General features: G+C 55.5%; 1 protein-coding gene across 1 annotated transcript in view; it reads left to right on the forward strand.

Moving 5' to 3' along the window:
- TTC28 (tetratricopeptide repeat domain 28) overlaps nt 1-20,731 on the forward strand; it is a gene marked incomplete at its 5' end in the record, with an annotated part of 140,572 nt that extends 119,841 nt beyond the window's left edge. The window contains 16 exon segments of the mRNA XM_081842589.1: nt 23-546; nt 1,709-1,818; nt 1,996-2,125; nt 2,352-2,570; nt 5,014-5,176; nt 6,280-6,420; nt 11,495-11,654; nt 12,734-12,913; nt 13,363-14,083; nt 14,709-14,833; nt 15,049-15,280; nt 15,409-15,485; nt 15,715-15,738; nt 16,030-16,159; nt 16,285-16,392; nt 16,857-20,731. Of these exon segments, the coding sequence (XP_081698715.1) occupies nt 23-546; nt 1,709-1,818; nt 1,996-2,125; nt 2,352-2,570; nt 5,014-5,176; nt 6,280-6,420; nt 11,495-11,654; nt 12,734-12,913; nt 13,363-14,083; nt 14,709-14,833; nt 15,049-15,280; nt 15,409-15,485; nt 15,715-15,738; nt 16,030-16,159; nt 16,285-16,392; nt 16,857-18,511 (4,699 nt within the window). The 3' untranslated portion in view covers nt 18,512-20,731.
- Between the last annotated feature and the right edge of the window lie 5,528 nt (nt 20,732-26,259).

Here is a 26,259-nt window from a genome sequence, read left to right on the forward strand (position 1 = left end):
GGCTGTGTCCCCCCTCCCTCAGGGCAATGGGGAGCTTGCAGCAGGCCCTGGTGTGCTTTGAGAAGAGGCTGGTGGTGGCTCACGAGCTCGGGGAGGCGTTTGACAAGGCCCAGGCCTACGGGGAGCTGGGCGCCCTGCACAGCCAGCTGGGCAACTCGGAGCAGGCCATCTCCTGCCTGGAGCGCCAGCTGGGCATCGCGCGGGAGATGAAGGATCAGGCCCTGGAGGGGAGCGCCGCCTGCGGCTTGGGCAGCATCTACCAACAGATGGCTGAATACGACACGGCCCTGCAGTACCACCAGCTGGACCTCCAGATTGCCGAGGAGACCCACAACGCGGCCAGCCAGGGCCGGGCCTACGGCAACCTGGGCCTGACCTACGAGTCCCTTGGCACCTACGAGAGAGCAGTGGTCTACCAGGAGCAGCATCTGAGCATCGCGGCCCAGATGAATGACCTGGTGGCCAAAACTGCCTCCTACAGCAGCCTGGGCAGGACCCACCACGCCCTCCAGAACTACTCCCAAGCCGTGATGTACCTGCAGGAAGGTGAGCAAGCTGGCGGGGGAGGGGGGCAGCACGGCCAGGCCAGGCCAGGCTGCCTGGAAATATTCAGGAGCACCAAGGCCTTGTGGGCAGTTCCTCCATAGCCTGCATGTATCCGGGGAGCTCCTTTGAGAAACCCTGACTGGATACAGGGGCGTCCACAGTGGGGAGGAAGAGGCATCAGAGGAGGAGCTCAGCATCGTACTGTGGCAGCTGTTCCATCAGGACCAGCATTTCAGCTTGCACGCTGATGTGTGTGTGTGTGTGAGGGGGGTCTCCTGACCTCCCCAGAGCCAATTTGGGGGCAGGATGCAAGGAAAGCGCAGAGGAAGAGGGTTTGGGTCTGGGCTCCTGGTGGTGGACAACTGGACACACCCAGAGGAGGGGAAGAGCTGGGAGCTACTGGAGCCTGGGAGCTTGGAGGGCGAGGAAAAGGAGGAAACAAGCAGGTGCCCCAGCCCAGACCAAAGACAGGAGTCAGGCTTAGCAGCTTCACCACAGAGACCCCCTGCCAGCTCCTCGCACTCGCAGATCCAGTGTTTGCTCCACATAACAGACAGAGGGTCCCTGGGGGCTCACTGTAGACAGAGGGAGGGGCGCGGCACAGAGGGAAGGGAGGGAAGGGGAAGGTGCAAGACAGTCTGAGCAACTAGGAGTGTATCTCTGGAGCCTCCATGTGGATTCTATTCTGATTCCTTAATAAAATGACTATGGGCAAGTTAGCTGGTGTTGCCTTCCCTCTCTCCCTGCGGGACCCCTGAGTAGATTCCCTGCCCAGGAGGCAGCGTGGAAGTGCTGGGGGGCGGGGGGCGGGTCTTGTTCTCCATGGAGCCCTTGCCTGGCTCCTGGGGGTCCAGAGGGACGGGGGCATTTTTCTGCCCTGCGCTGGAGCTGGGACCCAGGATTTGTGGGCACCTCTTGCATCCTGTGCTCCTCCTCTGGCTCTTGGGGCCCCCCCGCTTGTGGCTGACAGGTTCCCAGTTCCTGAGAGGCCAGCTGGGCCAAGGGGGAGGGCTGCAGGGGGCTGGAGGGGCCAAGTAAGGAGGGTGGCTTCTGGGTCTGGCTGGTTGAAGAATCCGCATGAGTCAGAGAGCAGAGCCCCACAGCTGCTGGGGCCTTCTGCAGCAGGGGGCGAGGCTCACCCTGCCCTTCCTTTCTCCTGCAGGGCTGAGGCTGGCGGAGCAGCTGGGCCGCAGGGAGGATGAAGCCAGGATCCGACACGGCCTGGGCCTTTCGCTCTGGGCTAGTGGGAATCTGGAGGAGGCTCAGCACCAGGTGAGCACCAGGGAGCGGGCGAGGAGGTCCCTCAGCCCCTGCAGATGATCCCAGAGGATCCATGGGCCATGCTCCGTGGTGCCCCTCCGCCCTTGGCAGTCCTGGTTTGGGCAGCTCAGCTGAGCTTAAGGATTCTGCCTCCGCTTGATGGGCTGCCCCCTCCCCCTTGCCCCACAGCTCTACCGGGCCTCCGCCCTCTTTGAGACCATCCGGCATGAGGTGCAGCTCAGCACAGACTACAAGATCTCCCTCTTTGACCTCCAGACGTCCTCCTACCAGGCCCTCCAGCGGGTGCTGGTGAGTCTAGGTAAGAGAGAGCAGCACCTGGGGGGAGGGGCATTTGGGACAGATCTTCTTGCCCTGGGCCCGGGGGGAAGAGTGCTGCAGATTTAGCAGTGCTGTGGGTGGGGAGGGCAGGTTTCTCCTTACCTTCTCGTTTCCACAAGCGTGTCAGGCAGGTGCATTGCTCCGGGATACCCCTCCCCCTGGCAGCATGAGCCTCACGTGTGGCTCCGCCTCCTTCCTCCCCACAGGGCACCACGATGAGGCTCTGGCCGTGGCGGAGAGAGGCCGCACAAGAGCCTTTGCTGACCTGCTGGTGGAGCGCCAGACAGGCCAGCAGGAGTCGGACCCCTATTCCCCCGTGACGGTTGATCAGGTCCTGGAAGTGGTGAATGGGCAGCGGGGGCTGGTTCTGTACTATTCCTTGGCTGCAGGGCACCTTTACAGCTGGCTCCTGGCTCCTGGGGCAGGTAAGTCACAGGGGCGGGGGGTGTGTGTGTGTGCCAGGTAGGGCTGGGCAATATATCTGCTTTTCAACATCGTGATATATCACCAGTTCAAACACACTGCTCTTCAGTTGGGAGAAAGCAACACTCGCAGAGCTCAGTTGATGCTGGATTTTGGCATCAGTGTGGAAAGATAACTGCCCAGGTAGGAGAAGTGATCAACATTTTCCAGCGTTACACCGTTGAGTTGGATTTGTGGTGCTGCAGAGGGATTGTTTTGTGTTTGTTGGTGCAGCACTTTGGTGTACTAGAAGAAGCAAAGCTCACCAGTGTCGAAGCAATGATTCTTCAACACCAACTTCATAGGACTGATCATGTTGTGCAGAGGCCTGATTATCGTCTTCCAAAGCAACTACTCTATTCCGAACTTAAAAATGGAAAGCGTAATGCTAGTGGTCAAAAAAAGAGGTTTAAAGACTCTCGAGGGAAATCTAAAAAAATGTATAAACACAGACAACTGGGAAACACTGGCCTGCAAGCGCTCCAGTTGGAGAACAGCCTTTACCAAAGGTGTCATGGACTTTGAAAACGTTCGAACTCAGGACGAAAGAGGAAGGCACATTTGGCAAACCCTCATCGTGCTCAACTCCCACCCGGAAACCTATGTCCCCACTGTGGAAGGATGGGTGGATCCAGAATTGGCCTCCACAGTCACCTACGGACTCACTGTTAAGACCATGTTCATGGAAGACAATCTTACTCAGTTATGAGTATCACCGAAGAAACCACCAGCTAAACATCACGATATACCAATATATCACAATATCTGAAATAAGGATGGAGCTATGGAGAGGCATTGGCTGGCTTCATGGTTTACATCGCATTGGGATTTTTGCATACCGCACACAAACACACATCAAGATTTGTGATATATTGCCAGGTTAAAAATTATGAAATGGCTATCACGATATGGACTTCGAATCGGTTTTGGATTTTATATTGATATATCACCCAGCCCTAGGGCCTCCTGGGTCCTCGCTTAGAGGCGCTCAGCTTTCTTTTGGCAGGGCTGGATGGAAGGAGGTTCATGGGGTGCTCTTTGAGGCTGGGGGCAGCCATCTTGGGTGGGATGCCACAGAGGTGAGGGAAGCACACCATGGGGCAGCTGCCTGTTCCCAGGAGAATTCCCCCCCCCCCACCTTGGCTGACTCAAGGCCTCCCTTCCTCCTCCCGTGTAGGCACACGTGTGCTCAAATGGTGTCCTGGGCTCACCCAGCGAGGGACAGGCGCAGGGGTTCTCAGGCTGGTGAATTGTGACTGCCTCTTCCTTGCAGCTGATCTGCCCCACTGGCCGGCAGAGGAGGAAAGCCCCTGGTTGTTGTCTCAGGGGGCAAATTATTCCATTACGTCCAGAATCGGCCTTAAACTACTATTCCAACCCTACTAACGATTTTAACTGTTTACAATGGTCTTTAAGATACGTTTTCCCATTATTAAAATTTTGGTCTTCCTGATTTCTCTCTTTTGGTCATTTTAGCCATTTCAGCCATTTAGCCATTTCATTTGCCATTCTTCTCTGATTTCTTACCTCTGCCCCTCTGAGCTGCCACTTGGGCCCGTCTGGTTCTGGGTCTTCTGCTGCCTTCCCCAGCTGCCTTGGCTGCTTGGACCCTCCCCTCATGGGATGAGAGACCCCCTCTCAGGATTGCTGAGAGGCTCTGCTCTCCCCACTTACAAGCTGGCTCTCCTCCGCTCACCTGCCTTTCTGTGGTTCACCTTTGCAGGTAGCTTAAAGTCCATGGAGAGGAGGTGGAGCGGGTGGAGGTCCCTGCCACACCCTGCTGAGCCACCACTTCCTGGCCTCCATCCCCCCCCCCCCCGCTCCAGGCTGGCTCCCTCTCTCTGTGTGGTTTTGCCTGGGGAAGCTGGACCAGGACCATTTGTCAGGCAGCCTTTGATAGAAGCATCCTGTATTTTGGTTCTGAGAAACCTTCTTTATGGGCTGCTTGAAGACACAGGTGACTCCGGCAGAATGTGCCTGGCTTACCTGAGGCTTCTCTCCTAGCAGCACTTCTTCAGCTTCCTCATGGAAGGCTGTCTGCTGCAAAGCAAGGGGTGAGGGGGTGGGGGTCCTGGCTGCGCCCTGGAGAACCCTCCAGTTCCTCGTATTCTCTCCAGATGCAGGAGGTGAGGGAGAGGGAAGGCGGCCGTTTCCCAGCGTGACCTTCTTGCGGGGAGGGGGGTCTGACTGCCTGTTCCTTGCTGGGAATAACTGAGGCTTTAAATCTTCCTGCCTTTTCCCACCTGCAGGCTGATGAGCAGAGGCCGTTCTCCCTCTGCACGCCCAGTTGCAGCAGCAGAGACGGAGCAGGGCCCATCTAGCAGGTCTGGGGAGGAGGAGGAGGAGGAGGAGGAGGAGGAGGTTTTGGCCCCTCGTGGCTCTCCTGATGTGAGGACTCCTTTTCAGGGATCTTGAAGTTCCATGAATGCTACCTGGGCGAGGGTCCGGCCGAAGGTTCTGGAGACTTCCAGGAGAACACTGCCAGCCTCCAGGCAGTCACCAGCTCAGCTCTCGAGCACCTCAGCGCCAGTGTGCGGGAAGCGCTGGGCGTGGACTCTTACTACATGCGGTAAGGGGCAGAGGAACCACAGAGAGGAAGAGGGGGCAGCTTTCCCCCGGCAGCCCCTTCCCCTTGCAGGCTCAGAGGGGATTGTTCCCGGCTGAGGCAGTTCTCCAGCAGGTGCGCCAGGAGGTCCTGGGGCTGCCAGGGGGCGGGGGCGCTGCCTGTGAGGATTTGAGCCACGGGAGCCCAGGAACACGGCCGGCATTCAAGCTGGGAGGAAGGCAAGCTGCTTTGGAGGATTCCTGGCAATTGGGGAGATCTGTGAGCAGAGTGTGAATGGGATTCCTTTCCTCACAGCTGCTGTCAGAGCCTGGCTGGAGTGCAGAGGCTGAAGCCTGGTCCTTGCAGAAGAGCAGGAAAATCTCTTTGGCTCCTGCTGCATCCTGAGCCTCTGCCTGCCTGTGACGGCTGCTGCCTTGGCATGCATAGGCCTTTGAGCCAGCGACATTCATCGGGGGCAGCGGGGGCGGCTTAGGGCTCTCCATGGCCAGCCAAAGAGGGGGAGGCACTCCCTTTTGCAGCAGAGGCAGGAGCTCCCTTCCAAGCCCCCACCCTGAGCTTTCTGGCAGCAGCAGGAAGATTCCTCCACCCTCTCCTGCAATGTGCCTCCTAGTTCTCTGCTGCTGGGTCTCGTGGCTCTGCTGCTCCCCAGTCATGCCAGCAGGGCTGGCAGCAGCCCCTGCTCGGGGGGGGGGGGGGCAGGCCAGACCTCTGAGACCCCCCCCCAGGAGTGTTGGCTGCCCTGAAATCTGTGTTGGGAGGAGAGTAGCATGCAGATGGGCTCTGTTAATTGATCTGTACTGGCCAAATGAAGGCGGTCAAGCCAGCTGCATTCTGAGAAGGGCAGCTGCAGTTGAAATTACCCCAAATGTGCTGAAGGGAAGGTTTTGAATTGTGACTGATTGAAAGCATCATGCTTTTTGCGGGGGGGGGGGGGGAGCAGAGAACAAGCTGGAATTTGAAAAGCAAAAACTCACCACAGCTGTTCCTTTTGTGTTGTTTACCCAGCTATTTCTCTGGGCCCTGCTTGCTGCTGGGACCACAGATGCCCCCCGCCCCCGTGTTCTCTCAGTTCCTGCTGACATTCCTGCCTCTTGTTCCTCTGCCAGAGCCTCGGCCAGCAGCGAAACTGAGAGTGAGGCAGGAGACATCATGGACCAGCAGTTTGAGGAGATGAGCCACAAGCTGGACTCCACCTCGGACCCCACTGGCTTCCTGAGGATGGTCAGCAGGAACAACCTCTTCAACAGGTAGGGTGAAGGGAAGAGGAGAGCCCTGGGGGCCCCTGCCCTGCCCTCCTCATGTGGCTCTCTCCAGCCACCCTCCTTCTCTCTAGCCTCTCGGTTTCTGCCTGCTGAGACCCCCCCACTTCTCTGTCCAGGGTGGGGGCAGAAGCAGGCATTCAGACGTGGCTTGGGCAGAAAAGTGAAACCTCCTGGGGCTTTTTTTGCAGCCACATGGGTGGGGACTGGGCTTTCCCCCTCATTCCAGCCCATTCAGGAACAACAGTTACTTTAGACAGTTACTGAACATACACAGTGCAATCTTTGTTTAAAAACAAAACAAAAATACAGCTAAGCTTGCTTCACTACTTTAAGAACATGAAATGTATCCCTGAAAACAACCATTTAGTATATGTATGAAATTTAAAGATATACCATAAATCACCTCTTACACGAGTATTGTGTGTATATGCAAAATCACATAAGGTCTAGAAAACAGTAAGAAAAGAAAAGAAATAGCTGCAGTTATCGGTGAATGTGGCTCTTCCTCTTCCTCCCCTCCTCCTCTTCGCTGGATGTTGCTTCAGGGTTGACCGATAGCCAGAAAAAGTGCTTGGCTGTGGTTCAGATCCAGAGGTGGGTTGCGTGGGCTCATTTGGTGATGGTGCTGCTGGGTTCTTGACCAGGAATGTGGTGATTGGCAACTGCTGCTGTTGTCTCTTGAGTTTGTCAAACAATTCCTAGTATGCAACCCCACGGATTATCTTCAGACTGCATTCCATGGAGGGGGTCAAACACTGCAAGTCAGATCATTTGCGTGCGTTATGACTTGGAAGAGGTGAGAAAATTTCTGCAGGTTCCTACATGCTGGCTCATCCTGCTCACCATCCTCAACCTCATCCTCACATTCTGAACCTGATCTGACCAGCTCCTCTCGCTCTTCAACAGTTGATGCCTGTTGGTGCTCAGTTAGCCCTTCCACTTCTTCCTGGATGAGGCCAAGAAAGCCATCCCCTGGCCATCTGCACGGTGTCCTCCACCTGGAAATCCCTTGAAATGTGTGTGCATTCCTTCCACAAGTTCCTCCAGTGTGCGCTCACTGTTTCAGGCGTGACTGCATCCATGGCCTCTTTGATGTAAGTAATGCAATGGGCAATGTTGATGGACTTCCAGCATGCCATGAGATCAAGATCTGGATCAGCATCAGTTGTGTTGATCATCCAGCAGAAGGTGAGCTTTGTGTAAGCAGACTTGAAGCAGCAAATCCCATCTTGATCCAGATGCTGGAAGAGGGAGGTCTCATTGGCCAGAGGAGAGAGACAGCCTCAACCTCGCTGTATGCTCAGCAGAGTGCCTTGCGGTGCCCAGGAGCATCGTCCTCAAGCAGCGGCCGTTTGACCTCCTGGTTCTCCTCCTCAAGGCAATGCCGCACTTCTGGAATGAAGCACTTGTGGAGCCAGGCCAGATAGGATGAAGAAGTCACCCAGGCCTTTTTGTTGGATTGCCAAAGCACAAGAAGGAGATTCTTTTTCTTCCAGAAGAACCTTGTCTTGTCTGCATTGAAGACTTGCTCTGGAAGATACGCCCTTTAGCTGCTCAGGGTATGCGTTCGTAGCCTCTTTGTCTGCAGATGCAGCTACCCCAGTTGTGCAGACATTTTTTAGGCTCAAGCAATGCTCAAAGCTGTTAAGCCAGCTGGGGCTGCCTCCAAAGTCCTTGGCAGGCCAGTCTGCATCTGTGGTGGAAGGTTGGAAGTGCTCATGGAGGCTGAGAGCCTTTTGCCACAAGGCACTGCCATCCCTAGGAGTGCATTTTTGGCTCGTGTCTTCCAACCACATGTTCAGTGCCTTCTCTGTCTTCATCAAAGCCTTGTCCCATGCCTGTCTGCAGTGAGTGGTGTGCTTGCTGCCACAGCCCCACAGATCTGCTTCTCATGCACCTCGATGGCACTTATGCTGGACGCATTCCAGCCATAGCTGCCTGCTGCTGTCCACATGGGCCTGCCATCCCTCAGGTAGTCCTGCACAGCCACCTCCTCTTTGAGCATCGGGCCGCTCTTTGCTTCTTTGCTTTTTTGGTTTTGGTTCTTGTTATACTTATTTATACACCACCCTTTTCCATGACAGGGACCAATGGCAGTTCACAGATAAAAATTAGAACAGCTAAAAACATAGGGAGAAAAGCAGTCATTAAAAACAATTGAACATTGATAGAGTTTAAACTATATATAATACATTAAAAAATTGATTTAAAACATACTGGTAATTACAGTGAAAACAACATGGCACCATCCCTTTAATTGAAAGCAGTCAGTTCTCAAAAACCTGATGGAACAAGGTCTTTACTTTCCGGTGCAAGGACAGCAGGGAAGGAGCCAGTCCAGCTTCTCTAGGGAGGGAGTTCTAAAGTCTAGGAGCAGCCACCACCAAGAAGGCCCTCTCCCAGCAGTGGTTAATGGTGATGTCTTGCATTTGGGGGCCCTTCTGCAGTCTGCAACTCGCTGCAAACTCCACCACGCTCCTCTGACTCTCCAACCACACCACAACTCTCTTGCAATGGCTGCTGGGATTGCCAGCTGTGCCCCCCCCACTAAGAATTTATTTATTTTTTGATAATCCATGTAAAGCTATGATCGTGAAAGTTGATTGTTCAGTTATTTAATTTCTTAATATATTAAAAATATCTCTGACTGGTGTGCAGAAAACTGAAGCAACAACAGACAACTTAAACAAAATAATATTACAAAATACACCACTATGTAGAGAAATGTTACCTTAATGCAAAGTTACTATTATATATAAATCCGTATTGATTCATTTTCTTTTTGACCCACCCTCCCTCTCAGCCTCCAGGGTCCAAAAAGTTAAATCAGTGAAAGATGTGATCTACTCATAACAGGCTTCATTTTGTTCAAAGGGTAATTAACAATCTATCCAGGTGTTTGAGACAGAGCAGCTGTGTCTGAAGGAACTTCGGCGGCAGCTCCAAGGTTTTGAGGTTGGGAGAATAAGGGGAACAGAAACCATCAGTACTGCGGTAAAATGGAAGAAGGTTTTTTATCTGGTTTAGAAATAGTCTGTAGACTCACAGTGTTACCATACAAAAATGAAGTAAATGTTTAAAGATTTAAAACGCAAAAAATAAACATTCTTACAACAATGTTGTTGTGATTATTTATTAAATTTACATACTGCCCTTCACCTGCAAATCCCAGGGCAGTTCACAACAGAAAAAACCCCCAAAACACAAAAAAGGCAAAACTAAATGCAGTCGTTTTACCGGCAGCAAAGGTCTCCATTCTGTAGAATCATAGAATCATAGAATCATAGAGTTGGAAGAGACCACAAGGGCCATCGAGTCCAACCCCCTGCCAAGCAGGAAACACCATCAGAGCACTCCTGACATATGGTTGTCAAGCCTCTGCTTAAAGACCTCCAAAGAAGGAGACTCCACCACACTCCTTGGCAGCAAATTCCACTGTCCAACAGCTCTTACTGTCAGGAAGTTCTTCCTAATGTTTAGGTGGAATCTTCTTTCTTGTAGTTTGGAACCATTGCTCCGTGTCCGCTTCTCTGGAGCAGCAGAAAACAACCTTTCTCCCTCCTCTATGTGACATCCTTTTATATATTTGAACATGGCTATCATATCACCCCTTAACCTCCTCTTCTCCAGACTAAACATGCCCAGCTCCTTTAGCCGTTCCTCATAAGGCATCGTTTCCAGGCCTTTGACCATTTTGGTTGCCCTCCTCTGGACACGTTCCAGTTTGTCAGTGTCCTTCTTGAACTGTGGTGCCCAGAACTGGACACAGTACTCCAGGTGAGGTCTGACCACAGCAGAATACAGTGGCACTATTACTTCCCTTGATCTAGATGCTATACTCCTATTGATGCAGCCCAGAATTGCATTGGCTTTTTTAGCTGCCGCGTCACACTGTTGGCTCATATCAAGTTTGTGGTCAACCAAGACTCCTAGATCCTTTTCACATGTACTGCTCTCAAGCCAGGTGTCATCCATCTTGTATTTGTGCCTCTCATTTTTTTTGCCCAAGTGCAATACTTTACATTTCTCCCTGTTAAAATTCATCTTGTTTGTTTTGGCCCAGTTCTCTAATCTGTCAAGGTCGTTTTGAAGTGTGATCCTGTCCTCTGGGGTGTTAGCCACCCCTCCCAGTTTGGTGTCATCTGCAAATTTGATCAGGATGCCCTTGAGTCCATCATCCAAGTCGTTGATAAAGATGTTGAATAAGACCGGGCCCAAGACAGTGTGTCTTCCTGGCGGCAAACGTTCCGTGGGGAGGGAAGCAGCGCCTTGCAGGGCTGGAAGAGGGTGCTTGCCTTGCACCCTGCCTCCCTTGCTCTTCATTAAGCTGTGCCCCCCCAACCTGTCCCTGGGATAAATTCTTGGTCTCACAAACAAGGCAGGAGGGTGGAGAGCTGCTGCCCCCTGCTGGCTGTTCAGAGCCTATGCTGCTTCCTCCTCTTGCATCTCAAACTCGTCTCTGTGTGGTGAGCAGCCATGAAGTCTGGGCCCTTTGGGAAAGGAGATGCAGAGGGAGAGGGAGCCTCCCTGGGCAATGCCCGGTGCCCCCTCTCCAGCCAGGCTTAGGAGATGGACCTCCTCCCTGCCCCCAGCTAGCAAGGTCGCTCAGCTCTTGGGGCAGACTGAAGGGATCGGCTGTGGTTGGCATGGGCACAGAGGGAGCTGCCTCCATCCTGCGGGTTCTCGCCAACTGGGGCTTCAGCACCCCTCGAAGTGGACCCATGCCATTCTCCCCAGGTCAGAGGTGGCGGCTGCTGCTTCACTCAGCCACTTGTGCTCAGCTGCAAAATGTCCCCCCCCCCCGAGGTTGTGCCAATGCCGTGGGGCATGGGCTAACTTCTGGAGAAGAAGCAGGTGCCAGCAGGCCCTGGCACTGGGCTGATCTGCCCCCCAGCCCCTGCCTCCCAGCCCCTGCCTCCTGTGGCATTCCAGCCAGTGCCCATGGGCACCTCAGGAGGGGCAGCAGAGCCCTCCACTTCTGCAGGGCTTTTGGTGTGTGTGTGCCAGAGGGGTTGGGGTTCTAGACCTGCAGCGCTCTCCCTCTCCCCGCTCTCCACAGGAGCTGCCAGAGCATGAACAGCCTCTTCAGCGGAGGAGGCCCAGCGTCCCCAGCCAAAGAAGCCGCCTCCTCCTCTTCCTCCTTGCCCCGCCGGCTCAGCTCCTTCAGCAAGTCCCCCCTGCGCTCCCTCTATGACCTGCTGATTGGGCCCATGGAAGGGGTAAGTCCTGGGCAGTGCCTCCCTTGGGATAGCAAGGCCCCTCTGGACTCTGCTGGGAAGCGGGGGGGGGGGGTTGCAAGAGGGTCCTGGTGGGGCGAGGTGGGGTGGCTTCCCTTTATGGGATTCCTCCTCTTTGGCCTGATGAAATGAAATGAAATGAAACCTAGTTGGCCACCAGTTTTGTCCCACTCCAGAAAGGAGAAGTACAGAGCTGAAGTCTTTCCTGCCTTCTTCCTCCTGGCCACCTGCTGTGGTGGCGGCGTCTTGTCAGGGAGAGTCTTGGTTCGGCCGCTTGCGAGAGAGTCCCAGGCAGGCAGGCCGGCAGGCAGGAGAAGTGGGTGGCTCTGCCTCTCTCCCCAGACCTCCTTCTCCTGGGCCTTGGGGTCTTTCATTAGCCACTGACCTGGGTCCCCTCTCCCCTTGGCCTTGCTGCCTTGCTCTGTTGTGGGCAGCTGGGCTCCCTGGGTGGCAGTGGCGGGGGGCGTGTGCAGGAGGAAAATGCAGCTCTGTGTGGTGAGCAGCCATGAAATCTGGGCTCTTTGGGAAAGGAGATGCAGAGGGAGAGGGAGCCTCCCTGGGCAGTGCCCGGTGCCCCCTCTCCAGCCAGGCTTAGGAGATGGACCTCCTCCCTGCCCCCAGCTAGCAAGGTCGCTCAGCTCTTGGGGCAGACTGAAGGGATCGGCTGTGGTTGGCATGGGCACAGAGGGAGCTGCCTCCATCCTGCGGGTTCTCGCCAACTGGGGCTTCAGCTCCCCTTGAAGTGGACCCATGCCAGGCGGATACCCTTTAAAAATCCCAGGCGGAGGAAGCCTGGGAACGTGGGATTCGGCTGACACCAGGAGCGCCCCCCCTACCCGCAGGGAAACCCCTTCCAGTTCCCAGCCTGGCAGTTGGGAAACTTGGCTGTGAGGATGCTGTTTTAATAATTCTGAATGGCTTTGGTTTGTTTTGTGCCACCCCAGGCACCTTTGGGAGGAAGGGCAGGTGTGTTCCTGTGTGTGTGTGTGTGTGTGTGTGTGTGTGTGTGTGTTCCAAAAGATCTCTGCCTCCTCCTCTCTCCCTCTCTCCCTCCCTCCCAGGGCCTGATGCACTCCAGTGGGCCGGTCGGCCGCCACCGGCAGCTGGTCTTGGTGCTGGAAGGGGAGCTGTACCTCATCCCTTTTGCTCTCCTCAAGGGCAGCTCCTCCAACGAGTACCTGTACGAGCGCTTCAGTCTCATTGCAGTGCCCTCCCTCCGCACCCTGAACCCCAGCGCCAAGGTAGGCTGCCTGGTCCTCCACTTCTCCTCCGCGTCCTCTGGGCCCTGGGAAGCTGGTGGGGCAGAGCCGCCCCGTTGCTGTCCCATAGCGGCAGGGAGTCCTACCCCCCACCCCTGCCTCCCTCTTGTGACCCTCCAAGACCCCCAAGCCACTTTTGCTCCAGTGGCAGGAAGGTATAGCCCTGGGTCTGCCCCCCTGTTCTTCCTCCTTCCACCCCACAGCTCCCTGGCCTGCTTTGCCATGCCAAGAGTGCCAACCAAGGACCTGCCAGGCCACAGCAGCACGTAGAGGGTGCAAGTGCCCAGCTGGGAGGCAGTGAGGGGGCGAGGGAGTTGGTCCTCCGACCAGCAGGGGTGGCCCCATGGTCAGGCATTCCCTGTGCGGGGCTCGCTGGTGTGAGCAGCCCAGCCCTGGGGAAGGTGACACAGCTTCTCCTTCTGCCCTTCCAGAGCCAGGCCAAGAAGGGTCCCTCGGCGTACGGCAGCTCCCCTGCCATGGCTGCCGTCATCGGCAACCCCAAGCTGCCCCCCTCGGTGATGGACCGCTGGCTGTGGGGGCCCATGCCCTCCGCCGAGGAGGAGGCCTACGCAGTCGCGGAGCTGCTGGGCTGCCAGCCCCTGGTGGGCAGCATGGCCACCAAGGAGCGGGTGATGAGCGCCCTGGCCCAGGCCGAGTGCGCCCACTTCGCCACCCACGTCTCGTGGAAGCTGGCCGCCCTGGTCCTGACGCCCAACGCCGAGAGCCTGGCGGCCAGCAGCAAAGGTGCTTTCTGTAACTCCTACACCATCCCAGAGTCTCTGCGCATGCAGGACGACACCAGCGACGCAGAGAGCATCTCAGACTGCCCGCCCCTCCAGGAGTTTCTGCTCACGGCAGCCGACGTGCTGGACCTGCGCTTGCCTCTCAAGCTGGTGGTGCTGGGCTCCTACCAGGAGTCCAACGGCAAGGTCACGGCCGACGGCGTGATTGGGCTGACGAGAGCCTTCCTGGCGGCTGGCGCCCACTGCGTCTTGGTCTCCCTCTGGCCGGTGCCCACGGCCGCTTCCAAGGTGTTTGTCCACAGCTTCTACACGGCGCTGCTTGGAGGCCTCAAGGCCAGCGCAGCACTGGGAGAGGCCATGAAGATGGTGCAGAGCAGCAAGCAGTTTGCCCACCCCTCCAACTGGGCAGGTGAGGAAGGCTCCTGAACATGGCGCCCACCCCAGACCAGGAGGTCACTGCGGCTGGGAATGTCATGAGCCGAAGGTGGCGCTGGCACAGCTTGGGGGGCTGGGTGCTCCCCCTGCCCTGCCCTTGCCGCGGGTCAGAGAGGTGGCTCTTACCCCTGAGACCATGTGCAAGGCGAGCATGGCCAGCCCACCTATAAGGCAAGGTGAGGGGACTGTCTCAGGCGGCAGGATCCACAGGTACAGCAGATCTCACCTCCAAGGCATGGCAACGATGGCACATTCCTTGGAGGTTGGATCTGCCACCCATGCTGCCTCTAAGTGGCCTTTTGGCGAGTAGGAGGGACTGCTGGTCTCCGTGCACCCCTTGGGAAGAGATGGCAGGGGCTGCCTTTGGGGGTCTCTAAGTCTCAGCACCGGCCCGGCGTGATTGAAAGTGGGCCGCTTTTGCCCCTACAATGCCCTCTGATTCCCACTTCAAGTGATTTTGCAGCCCCACCTTGTTCCCAAAGCAGATCACCTTCACTCCCCCTTTGTTCCCTGGCAGGAGGGGGCAGCATTTTGTGGTTTGCCTCGGGTGCCAAAATGCCTTGGGCAGGCCCTGAGAGTGAGACTTGTCCCTGCTGCAGGCTTCATGCTGATTGGGAGCGACGTGAAACTGAACAGCCCTTCCTCTCTGGTTGGCCAAGCCCTGACCGACATCCTGCAGCACCCAGAGCGGGCGCGCGATGCCCTGCGGGTCCTACTCCACCTGGTGAGGGTGCAGCCGCTGCCTCAGAGGAGCTGAGCATGTGGGTGGCGAGACAAGCGGCAAGGAAGGGGCTGGCTGTGCTCACTTCAAGCCTGGAGCTTCTCTGGGGGCTCTCACCAGATGTGGGGCATGTGGAGCCCCTCAGGAGCCTTCCTCTAGCTTGGGATGGGGCAGGGAGGGAGGCGGGAGGGAGCTCACACACTCTGCTTTGCGCATAGGTTGAGAAGTCCCTGCAACGGATCCACAGCGGGCAGCACAACTCCATGTACACCTCCCAGCAGAGTGTGGAGAACAAAGTGGGCGGGATCCCAGGCTGGCAGGCTCTCCTGACCGCAGTGGGCTTCCGGCTGGACCCCCCAGCCAGCGGGCTCCCCGCAGCTGTCTTCTTTCCCACCGCAGACCCCGGGGACCGTCTCCAGCAGTGCAGCACCACGCTCCAAGCCCTGCTGGGTAAGGATCGGGCAGAGGCTGGGCAGGGCAGCCTCTGGGCCCCTCTGGGGCACCCAGGGCCTGGGGTGGGGGTGAGGGCGGGGCTTTTCCCCAGAGTGATGGGGCCTCTCTGCCTCTCTCCATGGCAGGTTTGCCCAATGCTGCCCTTCAGGCCCTCTGCAAGCTCATCACCGCCTCTGAGACGGGAGAGCAGCTCATCAGCAGGGTGAGTGGCGTGTCACCCCCCCCCCCGGAGGCCCCTCTGGGAGTGATCGCTGGGGCCAGACAAGGAGCGCTGCCTGACGCCCACTGTGCTGCAAAGGGACACCATCAGGCTGCTGCCTGAGCATGCCCTCTCCTGGCTCTAAACATCTCTCTCTCTCTCTCTCTCTCTCTCTCTCTCTCTCTCTCTCTCTCTCTCCCCCCCCCCCAATTCTCCTTTCTGCTTCCCAAAGGCTGTTAAAAATATGGTAGGAATGGTGAGTATCAGAACCCTCCCTTCAACCCTCTCTCCCATCCTGCACCTGAGTTCTGGGGTGGGGGGCAGCCTTCTGCTTCCCTCCTTTGTGTCCTTTTCAGCAGCAGCAGCAGCAGCAGCAGCCTTGCTTTCCTCCCTGTCCCCTGGAGCAGCACATTCCTTGCTCTTTCCTTCCTCCTGCTCCTCCCTTGGCTGGCCTCCAGAGAGGAAGGGGACAGGGGAGGGGGAGGAGAGTCGAGCTGGGTTGGCCTGCCTCTAACTGCTTCTCCTTCCTCCTCCTCCTGCACTCCAGCTCCATCAAGTCCTGGTGCAGCTCCAGGTGGGAGAGAAGGAGCAAGATTTCTCCTTGGCCCCCATCCAGGTCTCCATCAGCGTCCAGCTTTGGCGGCTGCCAGGCTGCCACGAGTTCCTGGCAGCTCTAGGTAAGGCAGGGGGTGTGTCTTTGGGGTGGCAGCCGGGAGGGAGGGCAGGGCAGGTCCTGCTCCAGGGGCTGCCCACTGGGCCCCTCCCTGTGGGCTCCCGGCCTTAAGCCGCGTCTTGCTTGCAGGCTTCGACCTGTGTGAAGTTGGCCAGGAGGAGGTGATCCTGAAGACAGGCAAGCAGGCCAGCCGCCGGACGATGCACTTTGCTCTGCAGACGCTTCTCTCGCTTTTTGGTGAGGCTTCTGCCTGGGAAAGGGGCGCCTTGTGGCTGGGATGGTGGGCATGGGAACACAAGCTTCCTGCATGGGGAATGTCCTCCAGCAGCTGCCCAAGAGATTGGGCGAGGGGCACCAAGGGGCTGGGAAAGGAGGGCTGAGTGCCACCGCTCCTTTGCTCAGCTGTTGCTCTGGAACTGCGCCTGGTCTTTTTGGCAAATGGCAACCATGCCTGGGTGGCTGGCAGGACAAGCGGCAGCAGCTGGAGATACTGGCACCAAATCCTCAAAGGAGGGGTGGGGTGGGGTGCTAGCCAGCAGCATGTGGCCCTCGGGGGGTTCCTGAGTGGTGAGCAGTGGGGACTCACAGCTTGGCTCCAAGGGGTCAACCCCAGTAAGAGCGCTTGAGGCTGTTCCTCTCTGAGCCCCGGGGAGCACCCCTGCTGCCTCCTTGGCCTTCATGCCCCTCTCTGCTTTCTCTAGACTCCACGGAGCTCCCCAAACGACTCAGCCTGGACAGCTCCTCCTCCCTCGAGTCGCTGGCCTCTGCTCAGTCCATCTCCAACCCTGGGCCGCTGGGCTACCAGAACCCGCCCTTCTCCCCGCCGTGCCCCGACAGCCTGGGCTCCGACGCCATCTCCGTCTACAGCCTCAACTCCATCACATCTTCCATCAGCTTTGCTTCCAAGCCCGAGTGTGGCGTGGCGGAAGGGGGCGGCTCCAGGGGGCGCCTGGACCCCGAGAGGCCCAAGAATGCCTATCCCCAAAGGGCTGCCCCACCCCATGGGCAGCTCTCGCCTCCAGGCAGTGCTGTCCCCAGCAAGGAGGAGGAAGATGACGAGGAGTATGAAGGCTTCTCCATCATCAGCAACGAGCCTCTGGCGACCTACCAGGACAGCAGGCGGGGGCGCTTTTCCCCTGACCACAATCCCTCCCAGACTCATAGAGGCAGAGGCGTTGTGGTCTCGGTCAGTTCCAAGGGGAGTGTCAGCTCTCCCAACTCCCCTGTGAAAATGGCTCTTATTCCCAGCCCAAACTCCCCTTTCCAAAAAGTTGGGAAACTGGCCAGCTCGGACACTGGCGAATCGGACCAGTCCAGCACTGAGACAGACAGCACCGTCAAGTCCCAGGAGGAGAGCGCGCCCCCGCTGGACCCCCGCGAGTTGGCCCAGAAGATCCTGGAGGAGACGCAGAGCCACCTCCTGGCCGTGGAGCAGCTGCAACGCAGCAGCCAGCTGGCACAGAGCAGCAGCAGCCTGGACCCCCTCCCCAGAGCCCCCCTGCTGCCCACGGGGCGCGCCTCCTCCTTCCGCTCCTCAGAGACCAGCGCCTTCAGCAGGCCTCCGTGCTCCGGCCACAAGGGCCAGGCCTCCCCCGCCCCCCTCCGGCCAAAGCCCCCTGCCAGGAGCTCCTCCCTGCAGAAAGTCAGCTCTGGCTACAGCAGCCCCACCACCTCCGAGGCCTCCCACCGAGAGGAAGGGGCTGGCCCCCACAGCAGCCAGCCGTCCCCCAGCTCCGAGCCTCAGGGGGGGTTCCTGCCCGGAGAGCAGCAGCCTCTGCCGTCCTCACCTTTCCGGCTCAAATACCCCAGCTCCCCCTACAGTACCCACATTTCCAAATCGCCCAGGAACGCCTCCCCGAGCTCAGGGCACCACTCCCCGGCCGGCAGCACCCCCTCGCCCGCTCTCTCCTACTCTTCCGCCAGCTCTGCCCGCTCCAGCCCCGCCGACGCCCCCTCCCTCGACAAGCTCAAGATGGCCGCCATCGATGAGAAGGTGCAGGCCATCCACAACCTAAAGATGTTCTGGCAAAACACCCCTCAGCACCCCACGGGGCCCCTCAAGATCTTCCGGAGCTCCTCGGGGAGGAGGGACGTCCTCAGCTTGCTGAACTTGTCTCCGCGGCACGGCAAGGAGGAAGGGGCTGACAAACTGGAGCTGAAGGACTTATCTGCCCCTCGGCCACTTTCTTCCCCTCAGAGGGGTGCCCCCAATGGACACACCAGCCCCCTGGCCCCCCCGGCACAGGCCCCAGCCCCCACCAGCACCCCAGGCCCTGGGCGCCCCGCACGGCTGCCCTCTGGGAATGGCTACAAGTTCTTGTCGCCAGGACGGTTCTTCCCCTCCTCCAAGTGCTGAAGCCCCCGGCCACCTGCTCTGCTGGTCAGGAGCCCAGGGTCTTGGGTGGGGCAGAACCTCGGGCAACGAGCTGGGAGGGGTGGGCAGAGGCGGATCCAGGCGCTCCGTGAGCTGCCTGGGCAGAGGCCAGCCAGAGCTGTGGGTCGGTGCCAGCTGGCAGCTTGCCTCCTCTCAGTGCCCCCCCCGGGTGCCGGATACCAGCTTCCAGAGTCACCAAGGACTGGAGTGGGAGGAGGGCGTTCTAGCAGGCAAGATTCACAAACAGCTGTCTGTGGTGAAGAGGTACAAGCCTCTCTTTTGATGCTTCTGGGGAGGTGGGTTGGCACTGCCCTTTTCTGGGAGATGCAAGTGTGGTCTTGTGGTCGCCTGCCCTCCAGGGGTCTTCTCTGGAATGACTAGACCCCGCCTAGAGACCTTGTCTGGCTGGGACAGGCAGGAGCATCCCCTGGGTGCTGGAGCTGGCGCAGAGTCAAACTACAGCAGGCTCTGTCCTTTGCAAACGATGACGCGACTCTGCTCTGGAGTAGTAGCTGCTGGCCTGGAGGTCCAGGGCCCCCCATCTGGCACCAGGCCTCCTGCCTCCCTTTGCCACCTTGCCTCCTCCTGGGGGCTTTCCCTTGCTCACCTGATTTGGGTCAGACACCAGGCTCCGCGTCCCAAGCACAAAGGAGAGGCCCCCCTGCTCCTCTCCCCACCTTCCTCCCCCACATCCCTATTACTGTGCCAGGGGCTTTGGGTTTCTGAAGGCAGGAGTGTGGGGGTTGCCAGGAGTTGCCCAGCTTGCCGGCACATGGGGAGCAAGTGTTGAGGTTCCTCACGTTTCTTTGGTTTTCTTTCTTCACATTTCCAAGCTATGCAGCTGTGAGGGGAGGGGGGAGCCTTCGTCCAGGCCAGGAGACGCAGGCGGAAGCCAGAGAGTGGGAAGACAGGGCAGGTCCCAGCAGGCCGCTTGCCCATCAGTGGGAACCCAACCCTTCGGGGTCCTGCCCATTGGCTGGTGGGTGTGGTGGGCCTGCCCCCCAAAGGCCCAGCCTCTTCCCTTGTGGGTGCGAGCTCTCGGGAGCACCTCTTGGTCTTCGTCTACTCTATGCAAAGCCACTCTGCAGGCAGCTGTAGGAGCTTTTCTGCAAAATCTTGGGAGGGCCTGTAGCCCCGCCCCTGCAGCCTGCAGAGCTTCTGTGCTTCCTTCCTTCCTTGCTTCTTAGGCAGAAGTCTAAGCAATGGTGCTTTCATGGGCTGCCGCCCTCCTCCGCCCGCTTCCTGGTGGTGCCAGGTGCTGCAGCCTCCAGCCTTCTCAGAATGCCAGTTCTTCCCTTGAGGGGGGAAGAGGGGGCTCCCTGCAGGGCCCCTTTGTCCTCAAGTTCCACGTTCAGCAAAGCCTCACCCCTCTGCCCCACCTTGGCTCTCACCTCACTCCTCTGCTCCCCATGAGGAGGAATCGACCAGGTTTGTCGCTTATAAGGGGAAATTCAGGAAGGATCATATCTCTGCACCCCAGAATCTGTCCCCTGTGGAGCCCCTCCTCGTTCGTCGTCCTCCTTGTCGTGTTTGTGCATGTCTGAGTGACAACACTGCTTCTCACAGTGAGCAATAAGCGTTCAGTGTGATGCCACGTACAAGTCCCCCCCCCTCTCTCTCTCTCTCTCTCACACACACACACACACACACCCCTCGCCAAGAGAGGGCCCTTCCATTTGACTCCAGGCTGCAGAGGTCCCTGAGCCACCTGGGCTTTGGTCTCTGTGGGGCCCAGAGCTGGCCAGAGCATGCTGCCCGCTCCCCTCTTGCGCCAAGGCCCTCGCCCAATCTAGGGTCATGCTGGAGAACTGAAAGGTCTGGGGGAGGGTGGTTTCCAGAGGCCCCTCCCCCACCTGCTTGTGTCCATTGGGGGCCTTGTGGTCCATCTGCTCTGCCCCTTGGTCATGTGTTCTTGAGGGGAGGATCCTGGCACACACACACACACAAAGACACATGCTGCCTCCCTGCCTGTCCAAAGCTGGCTGGTCCTCTGCACTCTCTGATCTTTATGCAGCGTTTGCCATGTTTGGCCTATATGGACTTTTTTGTAAATTAAAACTCCCGTTTCCAGACAGCATTAAACTTTTTATATTACGAAGTTTACCATGTAAAAAGAATTTCATATTTTTATTGCAATTCCTAAGGCATTTGGCCGCCTCCTTTGTGATTTCCTTTGTGTCTATTAAAGCATGAGTTCTCTCAGCTCCTGTGTTCCTTGTCTGACATAACTGGCTCTTGGCTTCCCCAGCAGCGCACAAAGGGGGGTGGGGGAGCTTTGGCTGCTGAGCTGGAAGTGGGGAGTGGCAGCCACGGCTGTCCTGCACCTCGACTTTGTGGGGCCCACCCCTTCCTTCATCCTCTCCCTCTGACCCAGCATGGGCTTCCTTCTCCAAGATGCAAGAGGGGTTCATGTCTCCCCTCGAACTCTGCCATTGAACAGGATGCCAGGCAGGTATTGGGGCCCCTCTTGGGAGGAGCCCAGCCGCTTGCTTCCACTCCCACTCAGACTTTCTCCCAGCTCCTACTTCCAGGGGTGCTTTCTGCTGGGAAATTGTGTTGCAGCCCCAGGCTGAGCAAGGGGGAACTGGCAGCCGCCTGTTGTTCTCGCAAGGGCAGCCACTCTGGCCCCTGGCACACGCAAAGGCCAGGAGGGGGGTGGGGTCTTGTTATGATGAAATGTTGATGCTTGCTCACCAAATTGCACCTTCAAATGAACAAAAGCAATGGATGGGTTGGCACTGGAAGTCCGCCTTCACAAGCGCTGTCTGTCTGTCAATGAATCCCACTTGCAAAGGAACTGTGGAGAGTTCACTTCAAGCTCCGAATGGTTCCCTTGGAGCTACACCCATGCCTGTCCCACACGTGGTGTCAGATGTGGGGCAGGTGGCCATGGTTTGGCAAAAACAGCCTGGTGGACTGAAGGCTCTCCATCCTTGGGCTAGCTGCTCCCTTGACAGCCCCAGCTCCTGCTGGGGACAAGATCCGACACCTTCCAGCCCCCAAGCTCCTAGGGAAATTCCCTCACATTCAAACACCTGCCCCCAGTTGCCTGGTGGTTTTCAAAGGCCTGTGTCTTGCCCTGCCACAAAGTTGTTGTTGCTGGAGTCATTCCCTGGTTCCTTTCTCATTCGGAAGCCCTTGACTTGCTCTCACTGTCTCTGTGGGAACATGTGATATTTCTGAACCTGTATTTTAAAAGTAGCAATTCCTGTAAAATGCTGGGCTGGTGGACTGGAAGTAACTTTATCCATAAAGCAGCTTCCTCTGCTGATGTCTGTGTAGGAGACATATTCTAGGCACAGGCAGAAGAAAATGCAATTACATTTTATTGCAAAGAATGTAAAACAGATTTTTTTTTAGTAACAAAATTAGCTGTCTGAATTACCTAGGGGTGTCTTTAATAGTCTCTCACACATGTGAAATGTAATAAAAGACACCAAAGTTTATTAAGCATGATCAAAATTGTATCTTAATTACTAGCTTCATTTTCTGAGGCAATGAGAAATGAAATGGACACAGAAATCAGTTATACAAATGGTGCTTTCTGTCTCTCTTAAAGGCCAGTCAAACACAGGAGTTGTTTTACCCCACACAGATGGTTCCCGGCTTACATCTCCTAATGCTTCTAGCAGTTTTCAGGCCTTGGCATTAAATGGGGCCAGGATCTCCAGAGCTGATGGTGAGGAGGAGTTGAAGAATTGAGGGGAACAAATGACAGTAATGGCTGACATCAGTTACCCTCACATAGACTGGCTATGCATGTGTTGCAGTCTCGACAAAGAAGTAACAGTTCTAGGTACCCTAAATGACCTAGAAGTGGCCTAGAACAGGGGGCCATGACTAGAAGTGGCCTAGACTAGGAGGCACTGGCACAGCACTTTGTGCCCAGGACCTGCTGTGAGACATGCGGTTGAACCAACTGGGAGTGGTGACCATCGTGTTACCAGATTTAATCTATATGTAAATGGACAATTGCCAGGAAAATCAACAGAGTTGACCAGTTAACTTGAAAGAAGGAAACTTAGCCAACATGAGAGTATTGCTTAAAAAAGGAAGTTGAAAGGCAAAGTCAAGAGGGTCAGATCTCTTCAAGGTGCTTGAGAATTGTTTAAAAACACAGGATTAGAAGCTCAGTGAGAAAATATACCACAGATCAGGAAAGGTATTACAGAGCCCAAGAGGACACTGGTATGGTTAATAGTCGGAGTCAAAAGCACCCTTAGAGGCAAGAAGGCTTCATTCAAAAATAAAAGTCACGTCCAAGTGAAGAGAACAAAAAGGCACACAAACCTTGGCAAAAGAAGTAGAATCATAGAATCATAGAGTTGGAAGAGACCACAAGGGCCATCGAGTCCAACCCCCTGCCAAGCAGGAAACACCATCAGAGCACTCCTGACATATGGTTGTCAAGCCTCTGCTTAAAGACCTCCAAAGAAGGAGACTCCACCACACTCCTTGGCAGCAAATTCCACTGTCAAACAGCTCTTACTGTCAGGAAGTTCTTCCTAATGTTTAGGTGGAATCTTCTTTCTTGTAGTTTGGATCCATTGCTCCGTGTCCGCTTCTCTGGAGCAGCAGAAAACAACCTTTCTCCCTCCTCTATGTGACATCCTTTTATATATTTGAACATGGCTATCATATCACCCCTTAACCTCCTCTTCTCCAGGCTAAACATGCCCAGCTCCCTTAGCCGTTCTTCATAAGGCATCGTTTCCAGGCCTTTGACCATTTTGGTTGCCCTCCTCTGGACACGTTCCAGTTTGTCCGTGTCCTTCTTGAACTGTGGTGCCCAGAAGTGGACACAGTACTCCAGGTGAGGTCTGACCAGAGCAGAATACAGTGGCACTATTACTTCCCTTGATCTAGATGCTATACTCCTATTGATGCAGCCCAGAATTGCATTGGCTTTTTTAGCTGCCGCTTCACACTGTTGGCTCATGTCAAATTTGTGGTCAACCAAGACTCCTAGATCCTTTTCACATGTACTGCTCTCAAGCCAGATGTCACCCATCTTGTATTTGTGCCTCTCATTTTTTTTGCCCAAGTGCAATACTTTACATTTCTCCCTATTAAAATTCATCTTGTTTGTTTTGGCCCAGTGTGGGATGCTTAAAAAAACCCAACAACTTGAGGAACACTTTGCTAAAAAAATTTAAGATCACCAATGGGAATATATTAGTTTCAGGAGATGGTCTAGGGAGGCAGCTGGGCTTTGGGATGATCTTGGACACAAAGGTGTACTAAAGAAGAGTGAGGAGACTGCAGAGAAGGGGAAGGCTGCCTTTGCACCTGTCTGCACAATGAAAGCTCTAGGACAGATCCCTGTGCCTGAACTAACTTTTGCCGGAAGGGAGTCTGAGGAACTGAGCCACATGAGGACGAGAAACGAAGTTCTGGGCCTTGAAGACAAAATAGAAACTGGCATCCACCTCAGAGTTGTTGAAGAACCCAGCACCTACTTTGCCTGTCTTCACCCCAAAGGAAAGCAGTGCCCAAACTGCTGATAACCGAATTAATGATGCCAGGAAGGAGCTGAAGCCCAAGATAGGAAAATAGGTGGTATGGGAATACTTGCTACTTTAAATGAATTCAGATTTCCAGGGCCTGATGAGCTGCACCAAGGATGCTAAAGAGTTTGAGGATGTAATCTCGAAGCCTCTCAGCTCTGAGAATTCTTGGAGAACAGGTGAGGTCTCTGCAGACTGGAGGCGGGCAAATGTTGTCCCCATCTTCAAAAAAGGGGGGAAAGAAGACCCAGGTAACTACCAACCAGTGAGTTTGACATTGATACCAGGATAGGTCCTACAACAGATAATTCAACAGTCAGACTGTGAGCAATTGGAAAAGGATGCTGTGACTACTAAGACCCAGCATGGGTTTCTCAAAAGCAAATTGTGCCAGATGAATCATTTTTTAAATAGTAGTAGTAGTAGTAGTAATAGTAGTTATTTATTATTTATACCCCGCCCATCTGGCTGGGGTTATGAGCTTGGTGGATTGGGGTATTGTGTGGACGTAATGTGTCTTGGTTTCAGTAAGGCTTTTGACAAAGTCTCCCATGATATTCTTGTGAGGAAGCTGGTAAAACGTGCACTGGATGAGTGAACGGAGGGGGATTTGTAGCTGGTTGACTGACCGAACCTGAAAAGAGCTCACTCATAGAATCATAGAATCATAGAATCATAGGGCCATCGAGTCCAACCCCCTGCCAAGCAGGAAACACCATCAGAGCACTCCTGACATATGGTTGTCAAGCCTCTGCTTAAAGACCTCCAAAGAAGGAGACTCCACCACACTCCTTGGCAGCAAATTCCACTGTCAAACAGCTCTCACTGTCAGGAAGTTCTTCCTAATGTTTAGGTGGAATCTTCTTTCTTGTAGTTTGGAACCATTGCTCCGTGTCCGCTTCTCTGGAGCAGCAGAAAACAACCTTTCTCCCTATGATGATAGGTCCCCATCATCCTGGAAAAAAGTGTCAAGTGGGGTGCCCCAGGGTTCTGTCCTGGCTTCTTGTTGTTCAATGTCTTTATAACCTACTAGGACAAAGGAATTGAGGAGATGCTCATCAAATTTGTAGATAACACCAAACTGGGAGGCGTAGCTAATGGCCCAGAAGACAGAATTAGACTTCAAGATGACTAACAGACTGGAGAATGAAGCCAAAACTAGCAAAATGAATTTCATTGTAGACAAACTTGAGCAGGAATAACTAGTTGCACATATACAAGATGGGGGACACCTGGCATTTAAAAAATCATTTTATTTTATTTTTAAAGAACAGTTTAATTGCACAAAAGAAAAGAAAGTTAATTACAATTCCATATATGCTCATATCTGTAATATACTTACAGAAATAGGTAACTTGTCCCTCAGATCCGCCTCCATACCTCTGCAGCTGGAGGCAGCGAATGCTCCTGGGTGTCCATCGCTAGGAATGGCAAGTGTGGGGACCACTGTTGCATTCATGCCAAGCTTATAGGCTCCCCAGAAGAAGTCCCGGGTTGGCCACTGTGGGAACAGGATGCTGAAATAAATGGGCCCCCTTTGTCCTAATATAAGGAGAGAGTTTTTGAGCAAGTGCAGAACATGTGCAGGCTCACAAGGTGTTACTAGTGTTGCCAAGAAGGCCCTTTCCTCACCTCAGGGAAGACAGGCACAGCTATAAGGCTCAGGTGGGACCTCTATTTGCTACAGCAGAAACAAGCAGGAAAGAGGGGAAAGAGGAACTAAAACTCTCAACTATATGTGCCAAGTTACTCTATGGGACTTGGGTACCCAAATTCTTTTCCTCTGGGGGCCCAGCCCCCTCAGTACTTCTCCTGTCCCACCTGCACCCACCACTGCCCATCTCTCCTCCCCCTCCTGCTTGCAGCTTCCTACCGTGTGGCCTGGTGTGGAGAAGCCAGGCAGGAGCACATGGGCGGAAGGAGCTGCCGGGGCCAAGCAGCCGCCACATTTGGCTCTGCCCCATGTCATGACATCATGCGTGTGACATCAGGGCATTGTACAGAGCCCCCCCCCCAATCATGTAAAGAAGATGGTGCCTCTGCCCACAACTCAGGGAAGCCACTTCCTCTATAGTTCTAGTGGGTTTTGAGACTCGTTTACCCCAACCAACTGAAGGCACACATGATGAATTCCCACTGCGACTACAGAAAGGAAAGGGCAAGTCCCCCTCCCACACACTGTGGTCCTGAGGCCGACCCGTCTGCAGGGGAGTAGGCCAGCTG

This window comes from Podarcis erhardii (assembly GCF_964252035.2).
Source record: "Podarcis erhardii genome assembly, chromosome: 15".
In the NCBI taxonomy this organism is placed as follows: Eukaryota; Metazoa; Chordata; class Lepidosauria; order Squamata; family Lacertidae; genus Podarcis; species Podarcis erhardii.